This window comes from Aricia agestis, chromosome 15 (assembly GCF_905147365.1).
Source record: "Aricia agestis chromosome 15, ilAriAges1.1, whole genome shotgun sequence".
Lineage (NCBI taxonomy): Eukaryota > Metazoa > Arthropoda > Insecta > Lepidoptera > Lycaenidae > Aricia > Aricia agestis.
Window position 1 is genome coordinate 14,568,225 of NC_056420.1, and position 21,953 is coordinate 14,590,177.

The following is a 21,953-nucleotide window of genomic DNA, read 5'->3' on the forward strand; positions in this document are numbered from 1 at the left end:
GGGTAATAGGGGAGGGTAGGGATGGGAAGGGAAGGGAATAGGGGAGGGTAGGGCAGGGAATAGGGCAGGGGATTAGGCCTCCGGTAAACTCACTCACTCGGCGAAACACAGCGCAAGCGCTGTTTCACGCCGGTTTTCTGTGAGAACGTGGTATTTCTCCGGTCGAGCCGGCCCATTCGTGCCGAAGCATGGCTCTCCCACGTCCTATGTTCTATCCCGGTATACTTTGTGTACCGGGATAGAACATAGGATACTTTTATTCTAGAAAAATGTAATACGATCATCTACTGTTCCATGATAGCATGATGCAGTAAATACATACAAATTGGTAGAATTTCAGGCGAATCTCGACTAGCTAGAGCTTACAACAACAACAAAATTTACTAAAACTACCACGCTCTTACTACTTCTAATAATAATAGTTTGTACAGAATATTATTCCTATGTTGTTCATGCATAAAAAATATATTATAATAAAACACAATATAATAAATTCCACTTGTAATCTCAATAACCCGTCAAAAATGTTCAAGCGAATTAAAATACTTATTATACTCTTCGAGTCCCTATAAAATTATGCCACATTTGAATTTCGAATATAACATTCTAGTTACATATCCAGTCCAAGTGGTCTGATGTCCACCAATATGAGTGTAATCCGAAGAGCCCAGGTCTGTGGAGCCGTGGATTTTCCACTGAAGCCTTGGGTTATTACGTATTGAAAGCGATTGTACTGAAATTAGTTATTTTTATTATATTCATTAGATGACTTGTGAGTTTCGTATCACTTAAGGGCCTTCCCTACGGAGATTCCGTAATTTACCGTTTTTAAAGCCTTATAAACTCAGAATTTGAAAGCTACAAAGTTATAATAAAAATACAGCAATAATCTTCAGTATATCAACATCCCTTTCCCCGTTTTGAATATTCTAATTTTGTTTATTATACTCATGATATCAGCTTCCAAAGTAAAACCAATTTATCAAAATTCAAGCATACATTCAGCATCTCCTTAGGATTTACAAATTACTTTTATTTGAAACACACGCCAATAGGTCGACAATAACATAATACTACATATTCCCCGTTTTAAATTATTTTAGGACAATTTTGAACTAAGTTAAGTAAAAAAATAGGGTTTTGGTGTATAGCCAAGGTCGTTTGCTCGGGGGACGGCCTTAAATTTTAACCTTTACTGCACTTCCTCGAATATTTGCGGACTAAAATTAGCCAAATCGGTTTAGGCGTTCTCGAGTTGTAGCGAGACTTATAAAATTGCAAATTCATTTTTATTTGTAAGGATAGATTCGTTATCTACATGCTTAGAATATAGATTGTGCCACTAGCATGGGAGATACATTGATATAATATTTTGAATCATGAGAATACCCGGTACTCAAAAATTTGTGATTAAAATGTAGCATTCATCTATCGAGTGAATTGTTTCATATTAGTTTTAGATTTTTTATCGCAGGCTCTATATTATTTTTAAAAATATTAAACTTCTAAAGATTGAGGGACATTGAAAACAAAGTGTTTTATAGAATTGTTACAAATATTTTTTTTTGCTCGATGAAGTTTGCAGAAAATACTTATTATAGCAAGAAAATATTGTGTATATTGTTATAGAAACGATGCCCGAATTTGAAAGAAATAATACAATCACCCTTTTTAGGAGCGAACTTTTCGAGTCCTCAAGCAGCTTCAGTTCAGAAATTACGAACTTTATAATGAACCAACAACCATTACTTTAGAAACGACTTAAGTGGAACTTTTCAAAAGAAGTTCTATTTAAATACGCATAATGAGTACACTTACTTATAGAAGGGGTGTTAGGGTGGGTGGTTTTTTTCGTTACGGAATTTCTTGTAAAAAAGCTATTCAATAGCATAAAAATATGTAATAGAGACTGTAATTGCTATTGAGTGGATTTCAACAACTTGCATTTTTTATATAATTTTGGTGGAAATTTTTGTTTCCACCAAAATTGGGGATTAGGTGTTTACGGGAAACTGGTACGACAACCACCACCTAGACGATTTAGCTTGTGACAGAATGAAGTGAATGGCGTATTTTTTATGCTTCAAGAATCAATGGTATTTTGTGAAAATAATGTTTTACACACCCTCGTACCAACCAAAATTTACCCACCAAAATTGGAATTTGCGAGAAAAATAATATTTAAAAAAAAACTACGTGCACTAAAGTTATAGCACATTATCTATACATCTATACATGTATACATCTATACATCTATACATCTATACATACATACATATAAATAAAATTAGAGTGTCTGTTTTTTTTACAATTTTTGTCTGTATGTCTGTCTGTCTGTCTGTTTGTTCCGGCTAATCTCTGAAATGGCTGGAGCGATTTTGACGGGGCTTTTTTAGGCACATAGCTGATGTAGTAAGGAATAACTTAGGCTACTTTTTAACCGACTTCCGAAAAGGAGGAGGAAATATATCCTATTTCACTTTTTCTATAAAGGAATACATTTTGCTGACGCGGACGAAGTCGCGGGCAACAGCTAGTCTTAACTATAAACAAACCAAAACTCTACCTAGTACCGATATTCAAAATAACAACATGATATTATTGCCACAAGTAGGATAATTTAAGTACTTACACCAAAATTGCATAAATCGGGGGTTTTGCTATGATATTCTATTATAATTGGGGTTTTGTGATAAAACGGTTTTCTTTCATTTCAACGGCTGGAAACTGGTACGACCCAGCCCACAGTCACCTCCTAAACTGGTGAGCGTGTGGCTGAATGAAGTAAATGGCGTATTTTTATGCTTATGCGATCAATGGTATTTCGTAGAAACAACGTTTCGTAAATCCCACCAAAATTTAAAAATTCTCCGCGACAGACCTAAACTGTGTCATAAAAACTCAACTACAGAAGTTAGTACGATAAACTTCATATATTATGAAGACTCAACTATATAAAACGACTACGTAAAAATAAAAATGTAATCCAGTATCAAGTTTTCTGTTAATCGGTCTAGATATTGAGTAAAATAGGTCGGCGACAAGCCAACAAAATTGGAAATCGCCTATTTATGTTTATTTTCTTGGAAAATAATAATTATTTTTAAAAATAAGGACATGCCCAAATTATAAGCGTTATGTTTTACTTTTAAAATCAAAAATGAAAACGATATCTTGAAAAAATAAGATTCAGCCTTACCGCGCAAAAAAGCGGTTTGGGAAATCCAGTCTGTTACATGTAATAACGGCGAGGCTAACATTTTACTTGAAAATGTTCATGTATTTGAACAGGTATAACGTTTGAGACATTCCCTCTGCATATTTATTTTCATCACTATGATGAGGTACTCGGAGTAACCTAGTAAACCATGTACATAGTTTATTAGTCTAAGCATTATTTTCTTATTTCAGTACTATGCTTATACTTTTACATAACGAACGAGTTTTGTGTGTAAGTAGAAACTTTGAATCCACGCGATAAACGGAGTTATGGGCATCATCAGTGCGCCTAGCGTGCGCCAACGAGAAAATTTTGTCTACATGTTTTCTCGATTTTTGATGGTTTGTCTCTTCATCTCTATTGACCTTAACATGACATAGATTTTTTCTCGTGTAGACCTGTCATCGAAATTAGCGAACCCTAACATGACAACACATTTTTATCGAGTTTTGTCGAGATTTTGACTTTACGAGAAGAGTAGTTTTTAATTACACTCGAGAGTGAGATATCTCGTCGTACGCATGCTACACGTACTGGGTAAGCTTAAATGTATTGTACGCTTCGATATAAGAGAGAAAAATAACAAACTTATAATTTTTTTTTATGTTTTATTGATATACAATATAGTATAGTATTAAGTATACACTATAGGGTATATCAAAGGCATTGAGACATATAACACGTGTGCACTAAGCGAGGCAAGCGTGAAACGACGACTTGTTCACATGTGAATGAGATATGAACTACTTTTATTCTTTCAAATTCTTTATTAAGCATACAATAATATACAATAGTATAAAAGCTAGGTAGCATACATCACGTCGTCTAATCCCATGCTAAGTAAAAACTTGTGTTATGGCAATCAGACAACGCGCAACGGATGCACGCCGAACTATTTTATCCTAATATATTATATTATTTACACATTCACACACACAATCACACTACACTTTATCACGTAAAGTCTCTTTCGGCGACGTGATGCGCGCTTCGTTCGGGAGCCTCCCCCGGAACCTCCGGTAAACTACACCGGCGGGCCAGAACACCTCCACCTCAAAGATGGATAAAACTTGAGTCGGCACTCTCACCACAAAGGAACTCAAATTCACTTTGTGGCGAGAGCGCAGACGCTCCACCCTCAAGGTGTAGGTGGTCTTCTCACGGATGTAGTTTACGACGTCTTCGACCGTCATGGACCAGTGCAGGCGCGACACGTAGAGCGGCGTCGCGGGCACCTCGCTCCGCAGGCGCAGCTCGGGCACATAAGGTGCGGTGCCGTGGTGGTTGCGGACGGTGGGCTTCCTCCTCTTCCTCTTCTCCACCAGAACGAAGCCCTCTTCGTCGCACCTCCTGCTCTCGTCCCTGTTGAGTCGAAGATGTTCAGCCTTGCGGCTCTCCTTTGCACCCCTCGCCTTTGCCCGCGGGGGCGGTGCGGGGCAAGCAGCGACGCTTGCATAATTTTTTTTTGCTTGAGTCGATGGCCTGTTACTACTAAGGGTTAATTTATAATAGCGCAGAGTCAAAGCGAAGCGAAGCGAAGCGAAGCGAATTCCCAATAACTAAACACAGAAAATTCAACCTTAACTCTAGAGCGTAACGCATACATTACTTCTGCAAGGCCAATCAGCGTTGGTCGGGTGCATCCACGCGAATTCGCGTGGATGCGCGCGCCTTTTTAAATTCTCAGAAGTAATAAAGTGCGTTAACGCTTTGGAGTTAAGGTTGAATTTATTATGTTCAGTTTTAATTATTCGCTTCGATGCGCTTCGACTGTGGTCTGTGCCCTAATATAAATTGACCCTTAGTATGGCTAAAGTATAGCTAAATCCTTTAAGTACTATAGAACTTACAGTCCTGCGTCTTATAACGTTGTATATAAAATATTACAATGAAAAAGAAATTATTATAATATTACATTATCTAAAGTCTAAATGAATTGCTCTGTAACCACAAGCAAGCAACGCTTTTGTGCTCGAAATTGCTTACATTTAAGAACTTACTCTGTAAAGTTTTGAAACTAAAATAATGACCACCCTTAATTACTACCACCCTCTGTATGGGTAAGTATTAAAAAAAATACTTTTTTCTTAGAATTCTGCACTTATTCTTTTAAGGTTTGCAAAAATTACGAACTGTACAAGACAAAAATTCTTACTTTATTTTGTAACTGGTATTTTTAAAGGTGCTCCCTCACCGCGAGCATTCACTTGTAATGTAACATTACAGTTCGTTTTGAGCATTACATAATACATTACACGTGTAATGTAACAATAAAGATGCGATTTTCAGCATTACATTACAATCCCTGACTGACGAGCATTCGCGTGTAATGTAACATTCAACTTTGAGCATTCCATAGCTAGTTGATCTTACAAGTTATCAATACAAGGTGCGCATTGCAATGCTTGACTCTGTAACGTCAACATAGACTACTGACTGTTCTTATAAAATTACAACCTTCATAACAATACATGCTACAACAGCCTCAAAAGTGCCCCTCAATTAGCAACAAATTGATTTTCGATAGCGCCAGACGAGTGCCCTACAGGCTACAGGGTGCACTTCCACTAACGGAAGTGACGTCATCAGGCCAGGACACGTCACCTGACTCAGGACATCGGGGTGCGAACCCCGTACCCGAGTAGTGCATGTTGCAGTAGTTAATGAGAATAATTACTTTACAATAAGGCCGGCAGCATATATACGTTACCCGTAAGCGATTTTCGAATTTGTTTTGCCGTATTCGGAAACGTTTTTCATTTTTTCCGTACGTAACGATTTTCGCAAGTTCAAGTGCAAGCCGGGGCGTTCGTGCGTGACAAAAACGAATGTGTGTGCTAGTCTCACGGAATTCCGAATACGGCAAACGTGCGTTATGGCCAGCCTAAAGTGTTTGTAATCGAACAGCTTCATCGTTTTTTTGTAAAATAACGTCTACCGTAAACAAAGATTGGCAACATAATAATATTAATAACGACATATTCATAATGGCGATATCTACTGAAAGTGGTAAATTCCAAAATTAATTTATCCATCCTTTCTAACGTGATAAAAGCAGAAGTGTCTATCTGTTTGTCTGTCTGGTGCTCCTTCACACTTGAACCACTTAACATTTTCAATTTTGCGATATTTTCAAATATTATTTCAATTGGGCAGCAATTGAGTCCTAAGCAAATGACACAGAATAGTTCATCGAAAATTTATGGTTCCACTAGATTTTATTATTCGCAGGTTCCACGCGATACACGAATTTTAGCGCAACGTGGAAGGAAAAGTAAGAAATATTAGTGATTTGAAATACCACTCAAATTGGTTGCGCATTTCGTGATAAAACGCTCAGAATTTTAGGTCCCAACTTAATTCAATTCCTGGCGGGATTGGCAGCTCTGATATTTTGACAGTTGCCAAACAGCTCGTGCTTGGCAACTGTCAGAATTCATTACCGACGTCAGGTAAGGGAGGTATAATTAAATGAAGGAATCCGTACTTTAACGGCTGGCTTAACTTTATACGATTACGTCCAGCAAATTATCCGTCTGATGTTCCGCCCGGGGTCAAGTGTGATATTTCGGAAAATGTACCGTAATCTTATAAAATTACTAGCTGACCCGGCAGATGTTGTTTTTCCATATAAATTATTTCTAGTGCCTCCGCTGCCGGCGCCGGTTAACAAAAATATCAGTAATGGGAACCGGCGATAAGTATACTGCCGGCAGCCGAGATATAAAACAACGGCTGCCGGCGCTGGCACTCAAAATGGGAACCGGTGAAAATGCGTCAAACGCTAGTTCCAGTGCCGGTAAACAAATTTTAAAAAGAAATAATTATACTTATTCTCAAATATTAGACTTAACTGACTTCCAAAGGTGGATGTTATATTTTTACGGCTGTGGATATTTTAGTTTTTTGGGATGCATTTTCATCTACCTTCGCTTTAGTACCTTTTTTTCAGCTACTAAAACGTAAGATCTTGCACCGCAGCATACCCCGTGGTACACTTTCGGAGGTGTTGAAAACTTCGCACTCCTTATACATGTTAGAGAGTTTCAACGTTGTTTAAAGAAGCAAAGGTACTTATATTATGCTACTATGCAGATCACATTTATCATCTTCATCATCACTACCATTAAAATATGCATCCTCACATTATGACCTTATTATTTGTACTTTTCATAGTCCTTTAGCTCAAAACTGATGTTTTTGATCATTATTCTGTCATGTGACAAAGGATGTTTGGCGAATAGGCGCCGGCAGCCTATTTTATTCTATACTATATTTTATTCTATATTTTATTTTATAATATATTTTATTTATAATATATTTTATTCTATATTATAATATTTTATCTATGTTGCAGTAACTACTGTTACTAAACTTTTAGTTTGCTAATTATGTTAATGTCACCAATGCCTTCAAGAGTTGTTTTATTATAAACTTATATACTTACTTATTTTTTAAAGTAGCTTTAAATACAATAATATTTTGTCACATTATGATTAGAAAGGATTTTTATAATTTTTATGTTTTTAAGTAAAAGTAAGGTGTCCATTGAAAATCAGCGTTGCGGATCCGTTCGCAACATTGCTGAATGGGAACCAATTTGGTATTACATAGGATAGTATTAGTAGTTAAGAATTATTTTTGTAAGATGCTAAATACCAAATAAATTTATTTTTCTTTCTTTCTTTCTTTCATTTAGCAAACATCGCATGTCATCGGCAAACTTCGGAAAATGGCGCCGACAGCGGAGGCACTCCCTTTCTTGTATCAATAGAAAAATTTAATAAAAACCTATTCTCAGGCCTATAACAACATGCCATTAAAATCGGTTGATTCGTTTTGGAGGAGCTCACAAACACTGTGAAACGAGAATTTTATAATATATTATATTAGATAAATGCGAAAGTGTGTCTGTCCGTTACTAAATGCTTTTATGCCACTAAATCGATTTTGTCCAAATTTGTTATCGTCAAAGTCTGAGTCCCGAAAAAGAGTATATATAGAATAATTGTTTTTCCCGGAAAATTCCCGGAACAGCTGCTGCGCGATCGGATTATCTAATCTATACAGGGTGTAACAAAATTAAGTGGATAATATTTTAGGGCGTGTATAGGTTCCCTGTGTAGAGTTCACTGTGAAAAGAGCAGCGCTAAAAGATAAAAACTTTTTGAGATTTGTATGCGCAAGTGCCCTAGCGCGATGAGGTTTCCCATTAATATCTTTAGGTATATTTTTTTTAAAGTTGCTCTTTCAGTACTGCTACTTTCACAGTGAAATCCATACAGGGGACTCTTAAAGTAGGTACTATTACTATACTATGTTACATATTATACGACACTCATGCAATTATTTTAGCTTTTTTACTCGAAAATTATGTGACTCAGTTTAATTACCATCAGGTGATTCGTTGGCTCGTTCTCTAATCCCTGTCTCGCGAAAAGTGACTACCCTTCGTGGAATAGGGGTGAAGGGTGCAATCGACCCGAGTCAGCTGTTTTCCCGGTTTTCCTTAAAGGGAATTGTTGCTCTATGTGAATAATTTTGTTAAAAAAGTAAAGAAATAAAATGATCATAAAATTAAAGTCGTTTCCCTAAGCACAGTTAATTATGTTATTAATTATGTAATATTTAAAATTACATAAAAAGGCTTGGTAGCACTCTGCATACTTTGCAGTTTCCTAAAATTTCGAAAAACTACAAACGCAATAATTTATATTATAATGGAGTCTTCAGCATACTTTGAGATTATAACATCATAATTTTGCCGCACCGGCAACCCCGAGACCACTACTCCCGACTCCTGGGAGGTCTGAGGTCCAGAAAACGGGGATTATGAGCTTGGGGACTATCCAGTTTGTATGCTAATTTGAGTAAAGGTTAGGTGTAATTGTTAAATCTTAATTTGTTAATGTAGTTCTTGAGTGAGCCACGTACTGCCTGGATTGCTTTGGCAATGTCTCTATATAGGGAACTAGCGACCTGACTTGTAGAATTTTCCTCGCTCTACATCGCCCGCCCTATGGAAAACGTGCGAAATTGCAGGGCGTTAAAAAGTGGAGCACATCAAAAATGTCAAATTATGTAATAACAATAGATAATATGTATTTGTTGACAGATTAAAAACAAATAGCCGGCATTTTGACGTCGGCAAACAGAGGAGCGGTATCGATCCCCAACAGCTGAGCGGCGAGCGGTGCGGACAAGACGCAATGCAGATCACGTGTGCGCCGGCCCGCCCCGCCGCTATCCCGCTCTCACACGAGGTTCGACAGGACGTGCGAGAGGGACGGAGCACGGGGCCCGTCGCCGGCGCGTCTGCGTGCCGCGCACGGTCGATGGATTGCGCGCGCCGAGGGCCGGTCCGCCCGGTGGACCGTCATTCCGTGCAGAGCGCTCGTGCGGTGCGGTCGCCGCTATGGAGCACGACGAGGAGCGCTCGCTGTCGCTCGGCACGGAGCTGTCGTCGGCGCCGCCGCCGTCGCCGCTCACGGGCTGCTACCTGCTGGCCGTGGTCGGGGAGCCCAGCACCCAGCAGCACAAGGAGATCATCCTCCAGCGGCTCGTCAAAGGTGAGTGGCGCCCCGAGTGTAGTGTTCCGGCATCTAGGATCGCTTAGACGTCGAGTCTGCGAGTGTAGTGCTTTCCGGTAAAACCAGGACCGCTTAGACGGACTTAGTCGAATCGGCGAGTGTAGTGGCTTATTTCGTCAATAGAATCAGACGAACTTGAATTGTCAGACCGGCGAGTGTGGTGTTTTCGGATTTAGCTGAAGCCTGAATACCTGATCGGCCCTAAGGGTTTTCCGTGAAGTGTCGGAGTCGGTGTCCGGGCCGGCGTTTTCCCGGCGCGAGGCGGCACGGCGCGGCGGCGCGGGCGCGAGGCGTGTCGCGTTTTTCTCCAGCTAATTGCGTCGAGCGCGACAGTGACCGCAAAAAGTGCATGAAAAGTTAATTATTTAATCGCGAGGAATGTCTAATGACGTGACCGAATTTCTATCCTGTAGTTGTCGCTCGTTGTCGCCGGCGTTTAGAAAGGTAAAGAGTATGCTACAGTTGCAAACTATAGTTTTAAACTATTTTAATTCGACTAGAATCAAATAATTTGCATTAAATTGACGTTCCGCTCGAGGCGGCAGGTTTACGTAACGCCACATAAATGAGCAAAAAATAGGAAAATTGTGCATAAAATATTTAAATTATAACTTGGAGGTATCCAGCTGTTGTTGCGAATGCTATTACAGTCAGATTATTAAATAATCTTCTTCGACTAAACATATTACTGGACATCCGTACTTGTAAGTTTTCGTCACATATTTATTATTAACACTAGAAAAAATATAATATACATAGAAAAATCATGCTGGTATCATGCATGTAACTATGTACGATAAACGAGCAAGAAATTTCTCTTATACTCTCGGTCTCTCGCGGAATATTGTATCGACCGGATACGGAAGCCGGTACAGTCAATATAAACAAGGGGTTTGCTGCGCCTGCGCAGACTTTGAGCAAAGAAATTGGGAGATAAATTGATAAAAGAATATTTTAAGGTATTAGCAGATTTATAAAACATTATTTGTTTTACAAAGAATTAAAAAACATATAATTGTCTAGTAACTATATGGTTGAAACTATAATTAACCATTAATTGCAATTAAGTATTTAAAACTATGTATTGTTTCCCTCTTATTGAACTTAAATTGTTACACTTACGCCAAACACATTCATTTGCGCAAGTCTAAAATATTTAATGATTTGTCTAAACGTGCCGTCTCATTCATACATATGACGAATGAGAGAGACACCTACACTCTTACTGAGTGAGTCAACTTACAAATGAAAATTTATGATGATGATGAGTATAATTTTTCCGGGAGAGGGTGACGTCATGTGGACGGTCGTATTCGCGGTTCGTGTAAATTGAAGCCGGCATTTTCGGCGATGATATAACACGGAAACAATAAACAATCGTAATATTGCACACGTAAAAGAAAGTAGAAGTAGTACAACTCTACATGACTCTACTTCCGGTTTTGTCTGTGAAAAGAATGACACTTTTAAAGCCTGAATAATATTAGTAACTATGCCCTATTCTGCCATATGATCATTTTTGCTGGTATTTTCGTTATAAAGGAGTGATGGAACATCGCTAAGCATATATGCACGAGTCTTAGGCCTTAATGCTTCTGTTTGAAACTGCTGTTATTGCTGGGTATGCCATAGAACTCTTTTGTATTTTAGTAAAATAATAATTAATATGTCGTAACTAAAATAGATTATAGAATAGTATAATTAGTTCCAATGGTGTGATTTAACACATAATCAATTTCTTGCAGATTTTTTTGAAAATGTGGGGTGATTTTTTTTAAAAGCTTTTAAAGTTCGTCACCCAAATCTGATTCATAAAATAAATTAACAGAATATTAATAATTAATGACACATCAATCTTTATCAATATATCATATATATTTACTGAATATATCATTAAAGGAACAAATATTAAATCTATTTCTTCTTTTTTTAACAAATAAAACATTACACACACAACAACACACACACTAGGAAAAAGACAGATTTTTGAGTGACAAGCCTATATATACGAATTAAACTCTTTTATTTATGTTTGAAGTCTGTTGACAACAAGGTGACAAATTGAAAATGGGTTATAGTTTTTTTTATTGAATCTGAGATACTATTAGACAATGCTTACACGGCCAGTCTGAGATCAGCTGAGTCCCAGAGACAAGAGTTGAAAAAAATATGATAAAGTCAATATTTTTTTACAAAATATAGGTAGTAGTCCTAATGTCGTTGACACTAAGGTCGAATTTTATCCATAAGGCGATCTCTAGTAATAATAAATAAATATTTATCAATAATTGTAGTCCAGTAAATTCAATTACTAATGAATCACTACTACGAAGGCTCTACATTTTCCCGCGAGAGTTTAAGAGATGCAGCCTCAGTCCTTTTTCAGGATCATTAAAATGTCCTCACGCCTCCTGTGGGATTTGGAGGCTTTTCATCAGGTTTTTATTTGGACATTTTGGATAATTGGAGGTTTAACCCGCAATTTTTTTCACTTCAATAGAGACGCAAACTACTTTCGTAAAATTTGTCGCAGTAATATTTTAGTTTTAAGTGATCATTACAAGCTATTGAGATGCTATTTTATTAACACTCCATTTAAGTAACATACTTTTCAACTATCGATACAGAGAATACGGTCCTTAAATTTTAAATTCCAAATGATGCTAGCATATTATTTAGAGTTTCGATACAAATCGGTTCTCATAAGTTGAATTTATTCAAAAGGGTGTCAAATACGTAATTATATTATTATTTTATACATGCAAAATGTAGTAAAAACTGTTGCAAATTCATCACAATTTGTTATGTGCAGGAGGCGTGACAAACAAACTAAACTTATATTGTAACACTTGTTTTATATCATAAACAGTTCGTTGGCACAACAGCGCACAGTTATTCTAGCTGTCGACAGGCAAATTATTATTTAACATGGCTGCTTTTAATTGCTTACAATATTCGCACATTATTTTACAAGATATTGCCCGGAATATTGCGCCGAAATTCATTTATCGCGTGGATACCGAATATTCTAGGCATAGTGTTTAGTACCCTTTTAGTATTTAGTACTTTAGTATTTAGTACCCTACCGTACTCCAAGGAGTTAAAGTGTTTTCGCAACAAAATTGGCTTTATCATGACGAGGTAACAGAGAGCAAACGGGCATACTTTAGCATTTTTAGTATTAGTATAGATTTTATCATTTGTAACTCGCATACATATATGAATACTTTGATCTTTTTTTTTGAAAATTTAAACAAACAGAAGTTAAAATTATATAAACCTTTAGCACTTTCATGTCTGGGCGTAGTTAGCCCAAGGACAAGAAGCCAGACTTAACACAAGGCTAAGTCTATCGTCACATCTACAAACACTATTGTTAACTGTTATTATTTTAGATTAATATATTTTAAAAGGTTATAAAAAGGTTACAATAATTATTATATCACCGGGCTCAAGAACGTTGAAAGAGAGCTAAATCTAAAGTTGTGAGTTGTCACATTAAAATTAAAATAAATTACTGACTATAATAATTATATTAAAATTGTTTGTTTCGCCAATAATATTAAACAAGTCAACTACGATAGAAGCCGAAACTTGAGATATCCATAATTAATATTATAAATGCGAAAATCTATTTGTCTATCTGTTGCCTCTTCAAGCCAAATGTTGAACTGATTTTGCTGGGTATGGAAATATTTTGAGTTCCGGGAAAGGACATAACATACTTTTCATCCCCGAAAAATTTTCGGTTTCCGCGCAATGACATAATTTCTGCTCAAGGAAGTTCGGGAGTTATTTAGTATAAGGCCTAAACAGACCAAACTATGAAGTAAACAGCCGCGTGCTGAGATTAGTACATTTAGCTTCCTTATAGGAGTGTTATAGTTCGCGGTACGCGGCGCAAATAGAGGACTTGGGCCAATAATAGCGCGCGTCGTGTCTTGACTCCTGCGCTTGCTCTTGTTGCTAACGATTTATGCGAAAACTCATTTTCGACGATGCAAATGTACGAGAGCTTGTACGAATATGGAATAAAGACAACAGTAAAGCTAAGTTAAACTTAAGGGGGCGACCAACCCAAAATTTACGATTTTTTAATTCATTTTTATACTTGAAAATAATAAATTGATTTATTTTCTAAAATTAGATACTACATTATACTTCCGAAAATTCGATCTGAGCGAAAACACGATATCTTATTCTTAAAATTTTATAGAAAAAAAATCACAAAGATGCATCTAAATTTCACGATTTTTTTTGCCATAACCGTGTATTGAGTGTGATGAGAGAAGGACGTATGTTTGATTTTTTGGGTTAGTCGCCCTCTTAAGGGTCTTACATTTACTACATGAAGCCCCCAACTCCGTTGCGCCAAATTGCGTTATACATTTTGCCGGGCTTCAAAATATCCTATGTGATTTACATACAGACGGACAGACAGATAGACACACTTTCGCATTTATTACATTAATATGGATAAGTAAGTAAGATAAGACCTTTTTATTTAAACTTGACTACATTATTATTAGGCAATAGGTACTGCAACGTAGGCGATATATCTTCAAAGATATTGCGAGGTCCATTTAAAAAAAAAACTAAAACAGTAAGATAATAACAGTAATTTATAGCAGCTTTTTACCAACTTTTAAGGCTACGTAGTCAATAGTGTAGCTACTGGCGACACTGTAATTATTTTAGCTTAAAAGTATACGACCTCTGTGGCTCAGTGGTGAGCGCGTTGGTAGCTCAAGCCGGGGGTCGCGGGTTCGAATCCCGCCGACGGAACAAAAAGGTTTTAATGTTCCCGGGTTTGGATGTGTATTAAATATTATGTGTATGATATAATAAAAATCTTAAATATATGTATAGTATAAAAGTATTAAATATATTTCCGTTGTCTGGTACCAGTAACACAAGTCCTTCAGGTACTTAGCACGGGGCCAGACTGACGTGGTGTGAAGCGTCCATAGATATTATTATTATTATAAGTATAGTGAGTACATTTATTAATTAATACAAGTAGCAGTAACTCATATCTCCTGCATAATTTAAATTTATTACTCGTGGTTACGGTTCTGAGTTATTGCAATATAAAAAATTTAATTCAGAATAATTTATACTCGCAGATGTATATTTACGTTTTAAAACCAGTTTCGGCACAAAATCCTGAATGTCAAAGTCAAGGTCATTGTTTTAATAATATTTTGGTCTAGTATTAACTAGTTTTTCGTCAAAACTCTACTAAATCTTTTGAGAAAATATGCCTGAGAGCCCAATGAAAGATCTTTCGACCGAGCGAGGTAAAACACTCGGTCAGGCCGAAGCTCACTTTAGTATATTTATTTCAACCATCGTATCTACCGAACTTATTTAACTTCGATAGCACACATCTGATTTTTTTTAAATCGGGCTTTGGCCCACCACACATTCCCACCACTGTATCTCCTGTGTCGCCAGGATCGACAGCGGTATCCAACCACGAAAACCCTTTGATATGATCTCAGGGAGCCCGAGGGACATGCTAAAGCTGTCTTGGAACCCGCATCGAATTTAATCAGAAGAAGATAGGAGGAGTAGGAAGTATTATATTATACAGTTATGCCACATCTGATGATTGTTATTTAGGCAAAATGCTATTTTATATCTTCTTCCGTTACCCATGCCGGCTATCTCCTAATCCCCTCTTATAAGCCTAGCTGATTTAATTTAGAGATAGGCGTCATCACAATTTTCTATTATATGAAAAGTTACATCTTTATAAAGATTATATGGAACAAATTAAGATAAGAGCTGCGGATATTTTCCCCTGCGGGCCGCGGGCTCGGGCGGTTGGGCAGCTCTGAGATTGAAGATAACCCAATATTGGTCCACTTAGAAACTTATCACAAGTTTTCTTCGTGAGTAATATAATACAGGACATGGACGAAATCGTATTAGATACGGGCTGAAGAACGGGAAAATGGCAATATTGACCTCAACATCTTTTTAACTTGAAAATATCCAAAAAAATGTTAACTTGAAAAGCCATATTTTGTCATACCACTTCAAACTTTTGAACTGCGACGATGCTTAGGGCCTGTTTCATCACTTCCTGAAAATGTGCCGGATAGGCTATTCACAACTTGTTTGACAGATTCTCCATACTTTTACTCCTTATCTGTCAAGTTAAGTTGTGGATAGACTATCCGGCACTTATCAGGAAGCGGTGAAACAGGCCCTTATTATAACTTGACTGCTCTGGTATATTTTGTATGCTAATTTTTGTTCGTTTGTTAATTTTTGCCAAGCCGTCTTAGCTTGTCCCTCGGGCATCCCTGAGATCATAATATCAAAGGGTTTTCGTGGTTGGTTACCACTCTTGATCCTGGCGACACAGGAGTTGCAGTGGTGGGAATGTGTGGTGGGCCTTTTGCCCGTTTAAAAAAAAAGCCGTCTTAAAGTATCGCGCAGACTATAATATCTGACGGGATATGTGTACGTTTTCTGATGATGCAGCCAAGCGTGCGGGCAGCGGAGCGAGTGAGTGAGTCTGTCTGTTGACACCATCTACTGTCTTCATTACAACGCGCAACGGTAATTGCTAGATGAACAATGAACATATATAACACACTAGCTGCAAAAAAGGTTAAAATCCCGTGGAATCCGTAATTTTTCGCAAGATAAAAAGTAGCACATTTTCCTGACTTGTTTATCAAAGTACATATATCCATACCAAATTTATCTAAAACACTTTGGCATTTATATTAAAAAGCAACGATATATTATGATCGGTATTTTTGTCATAACTCATAAACTCATAAATCATAATAATTATTATATACTAATGTCTCCTTATTTTATTTTCTATGAGATTCGATCTAAACTCAACCATAATATTACGCACATTAATTATATGATAAATATATGAACAGATAAACAAACTATAATACTACAAAGTTTAGAACGGTTGTGTTTGGCAGCATAATAATTAACTTAGTCAGTGGCTTGTACAATTAAATCATGTTCAGTTTTATGCCTGCTGCATCAGCTATATTCTGTATTCCACTGGTCTAGATTTATATGCCTATGAGATTAACGATTAGGCAGCAAATTTGGAAACATTTCTATCAAAACGTCGCTAGTTAATTTAACGAAACGTTCATTGATAAAGTATAATTTAAGAGGATACAACAGGGGCTAGAGAAATGAAAAAAAAGTACGTGTAATATCTATAGCTGTCTCCCTTACCTCAAGCCTATACCGCAGAACGCGATAGAGACAACTGCAGAAAATCCAGAAAATCAACGATTCGTTGTCCCCTGATTCCTTCTCCAAAACTTAACCGATTTAAGTACTTTTTTCATTAAAGATTAAAAAAAAGGCTTGAGCTGTGTTCCTATGTTTTGCTTTTTTTGTATAATCTAGCCAAATCTGTTTTCTGGACGTTTGAACACAGCGGAAAATCTGGCCATTTTTTTTGGGTTTTTGAACGTTCATATCTTATTTAATAATTAAATTATGAAAAAAAGAAAACATAGGGACATTGTATTAGTGGCCGTAGATATTCAGGAAAAAAATTATAACTCTACTAGCATTATCCAGGGAGGAAACAGGGGACAACGTTTGTATGGAAAAAAGGGCGATGTGGAATCCTCTTAAGAACAAACATAAAACGGCGATTTTTTTATACATCGATATGTATAATTTGTATAAATTGAGATATTAAAAAAAAAAGTAAATTTTCAGTTGTAAGCGAGTTAACGATGATGAGCTATAATCTCGAACACTCAATTTTTTTTCAAGTTCAAATTCATTTATTTTTGTGTATGTGTGTTACAATAAATAATAATAGGTCTTATAATAATATTTTAAATCAGGTTCAACTCTTCAAAAAAAAACTTATTAAAATCGGACCCATCACCCACCCGTTTGGATAGTACGATGCCACAGAAAATTACAGATGCCGTCAAACATTACAACACTCGCACTCTTTCTCGTCGGGATTTAAAATAGAGTTAAGTGGGGTAAGTATAGAGGGCTGATGATGATGACGATATAAACGCACTTCACCAGCCTTACCGAGAATCGAACTGTTGACTTACAGAGTCAATATTGGCAGTTGAAATTGCATTAAAAGTTGACGCAACTCGCGGCGATGGCGAAATATTGGCTTGAAGTTAAAATTACTTACAACTGGCTAAAATATAAGTTTTTTATGTCTTTATTGGAGTAAGAATTGACGTTAAAACAATAGATAGATAGTCCTTCGATCCCTCGATCGCGGATTCTCGGAAATCTATTGTTGTTTTATTGTTATCGCGATCGAATTCGACCGCTTGCGGTTGATTCTTTGTTCTTTTGGTCTTTGCTACAGTGCGCATTCTCCATAATTTTTTTTCACTATTTGCCATAATATATGTTTGCCTCGGCCATTAAAAATAGTCGAGCCAATCCTTAAAATTATCCGATAAGCACATAAAATTTCATCAAAATCGATCCATCCGTTTCGGAGTTGGCAGTAAATTCTCACGCACCCTTACAAGTAGTTTAAGTAGACGATCCTGAAACTTAATCACCGATTATGACGAACGGCTGATCGTAATGTAAAGACGGATTAGTTTTTTAATACTTTTCCAAGTTCTTTTATAAATAGACATAGGCCCCTTTCACCTTTTAAAACTACTGGTATTTTAGGTCTATATTATATTATTTTTTTGAGACAAAGAGTACGTCTTATTTACCAATAAGTGTCAACAAAGTTCATAAGCGGACACGGTGTAATATAAAAATATGATGTAAAAAAAGACTGATTATAGTAAAGTTTTGGTATGGAGACACTGTAAGTCTTGGTATAATTATAATATAAAAGGATTTTATCCCACTAGAATGCACAAGCCCAATTAAAGAATTCCGGTGCAACGAATTAGCAGGCATCTAGATTAAAATATTTCAATATGAAGCTCGCGGTAAGCACAAATCCAGCAAACAGCATACTCGATTATTGAAATTACACAGATCATTTCGTGAATCAAATGTTTGTGCTAATTCCGCTGTGTATTCGCTATGTGAGTTCAAATATGCATTTGGTATTTATATGACTAATTTTATATAAGGCTTTAATTAGCTAACACAGGAAACATTCGTTCTTAATGACAGATAGTGCAAATATTAAAAGTAGCTCTAGTTTCGGTACAGGAAGTAAAAAGGTCGCATTTTGAATTAAATATTAAAATTCCTCATAATTCCTTGGCCTTTTTGGATTTATGGAACTCAAAATTTTAGAATAAATCAAAATTATGCAAATTAAAAAAAAGTTATTTAAGCAGATGTAACATACGTGGTTACAATACTCCGAATTGATTACTGAGAATGAGAATAAGGTGGTTTTTAACGATCGGAGTCCTCGATTCTTCTACCTCGAATATATTTTGCTAAGCGCAAGAGAATCTGGCCCCAGAATTTCGCATTTAGCTTTAAATCATACTAACATTGTATGAACTTTTATAGCTCTGTTTGTGTGAACTGTGAAGTGTATGGAAATTGTAAATGCAAGTTTCTCACCGCAAACGTCAATCTTATTTGATTTGTGGCATTATGACATTACGGCTTTTGTCTAAGAAACTTGCTGCGCACTTGGAGGATACATGGAGGATACACTTGTCGAAATATTGAAGTTGGTAAATACTACTATTACGTAGGAAATACTTCTATATTTTATTATATTCTTTGAGTCAGAGTCACTCGTCGCTTATACTACAAAACAAAATGTTATCCTTATAATAATATAATTATCGTAGAATAGCAATTTTAGCGTATAATCCGTTTTTAGGGTTCCGTAGCTAAATGGCAAAAAACGGAACCCTTATAGATTCATCATGTCTGTCTGTCTGTCTGTCTATCTGTCTGTCTGTCTGTCTGTCTGCCTGTCTGTCTGTTTGTCTGTCTGTCTGTCTGTCTGTCTGTCTGTCTGTCTGTCTGTCTGTCTGTCTGTCTGTCTGTCTATCTGTCTGTCTGTCTGTCTGTCTGTCTGTCTGTCTGTCTGTCCATCCGTATGTCACGTATGTCACAATATAAGAGCTATATTATTGACTTGGTAAGTAGATGTAGTCTGTGAACCGCTTTAAGATTTTGATACAAAAATGGAAAAAATATTAAAAATTTTAAACTAAAATACAACTGAAACAATTTTTTTTTTCATCTAGCCTATGCGTGTGGGGTATCTATGGATAGGTCTTCAAAAATCATATTGAGGTTTCTAATGTCATTTTTTTCTAACCTGAATAGTTTGCGAGTGACACTCTTCCAAAGTGGTAAAATGTGCCCCCCCCCCCTCTAACTTCTAAAGTAGAGACACGATAAATGTAATAAAAATATATGATGTACACTACTACAAAAACTACCAACGAAAATTGGTTCGGACGAGATCTAGCCAGTAGTTTTTTTTATACGTCATAAATGGTTAACCTTAATTTAACTTTCATTAAATCAACTGAAATATGAAAATAAATCAAAAACCATTTCATAAAACTACACCTTATTGCTGCTGCGGAACCCTTCATGAGCGAGTCCAACTCGCACTTGGCTGGTTTTTTTGGTAACTTGCCCTAGTCACGATTAATTGTAATAACTAATACACCGATCGTGGGTATCGCAGACGCAATAGATTTTCAATTGTTATGCGACAGCCGGCTGCCGCTTCGGGATTGATGGGTTAATCTGGTAAACAAAATAGTTAAACTCATATTTTTATTAAGTATGCATCATAGGTTTACTAGATAACGCCCGCAACTCCGTTGCGGCAAAACTCGTTTATCACGCGGGAACCGTACATTTTTTCGGGATAAAAAGTATCCTATGTCCTTTTACGGGTCTCAAAGTATCTCCATGCCAAACAGCTAAATCAGTTCAGCAGTTTGGGCGTGAAAAGGTAACAGAGAGATAGACTGACTTTCGCATTTATAATATTAGTAAGTAATTAGTATGGTTTGGCAGCAGTCACCGCAGATGTTTACATTTACATGAAAATAGATCAGAACGCTACTTTTTTCTGATTTATCTTGATCCATTCCATGTCAGAACATTCCAGCTTCTCGGTAATTGAGCCATAAACCAATAACACGTGCACTTACCGCGTTTGCATGTCCGTGGAAAGTGGAATACCGCTGCCGTTGCTGTAAGTGTTAGTTTCCATTGCACAACGAGATTTTTACAAAATCAAGGAAGAGGACTTATATTTTTAAGTCCTAGTGTGTCTTAAAACTGCAATAAAAATTATTGATAGGTAATGATGAAATATTCAAACCAGATATGTTACTACCGCGCGCGTTGTGAAGCTTTAAATACGGCCCAATTGGGCCGTCTGTTGTTTAGTCTGCATCGAGCGCAGTCACGAACGTACTGCGTCTTGTCTTACCTAAATAAATTGAAAATAACGTCGTGCGTGTTTCGAAAATGTACCAATTATGACTCGAAAGTAAACAAAACGCATGGAATCTCATACCACATGTCTTGATTGCAATAAATACCTCGATTATTTACATTTTCAATTATTTTTTCGAACAATCTGGAAAAAATCAAATTTTCGTCATAGCTCAGGCGAAGAAAGAGACAGCGATACGATTCGACGTTTAAAAATAGAACTGTCTCTTTTATGTAAATGGTTTTTCGTATCTTTTGTTTCACTTATCTGTCAAATTTGTCAATATCTGCAATTTTGAAGTTGATTATTGTTTGGAAGAGATTTAACCCATCGATCGTGGAATAACGAGACACAACAGCTTATCTATTGTTATCGCGGCTGGATGCGACCGCTTAGGGCTTCATGAATTAAGCCGGAAAATAGTATGGACGTAACATATCTGTATATGTAGAATATCATTGTTGATAGGCCGAAGTGAGTTCGAACTGCCGCGTATAAATTTTAATTTTGTTATTTAATTAACCCTATATTATGTATTTAAGTGCGGCCGTTAGTCATAAAATATGATAAGATTTGCTAATCTAGGTATGCCTTTGCAGAATTATTAGGAAACAAAACATAGTGTCCTTTTTACAGAATAAATAAAAATGTAATTGCCTAATTAGCAGGAAAACGGATGTGTGTATGAAGCAAACATACTTGTTGACAAAGGTCTCGTAATGAAATTGTTAGCCTGAACAAGAGA

General features: G+C 36.6%; 1 protein-coding gene across 1 annotated transcript in view; it reads left to right on the forward strand.

Annotated features, from left to right (window-relative positions):
* The first annotated feature begins 9,614 nt into the window (after positions 1-9,614).
* The window catches only part of LOC121734485 (microtubule-associated protein futsch-like), a 141,750-nt gene continuing 129,411 nt past the window's right edge, over positions 9,615-21,953 (forward strand). Inside the window, exon 1 of the mRNA XM_042125098.1 lies at positions 9,615-9,789. Within this exon, the coding sequence (XP_041981032.1) occupies positions 9,636-9,789 (154 nt within the window). The 5' untranslated portion in view covers positions 9,615-9,635. The remainder of the gene's footprint in view (positions 9,790-21,953) is intronic.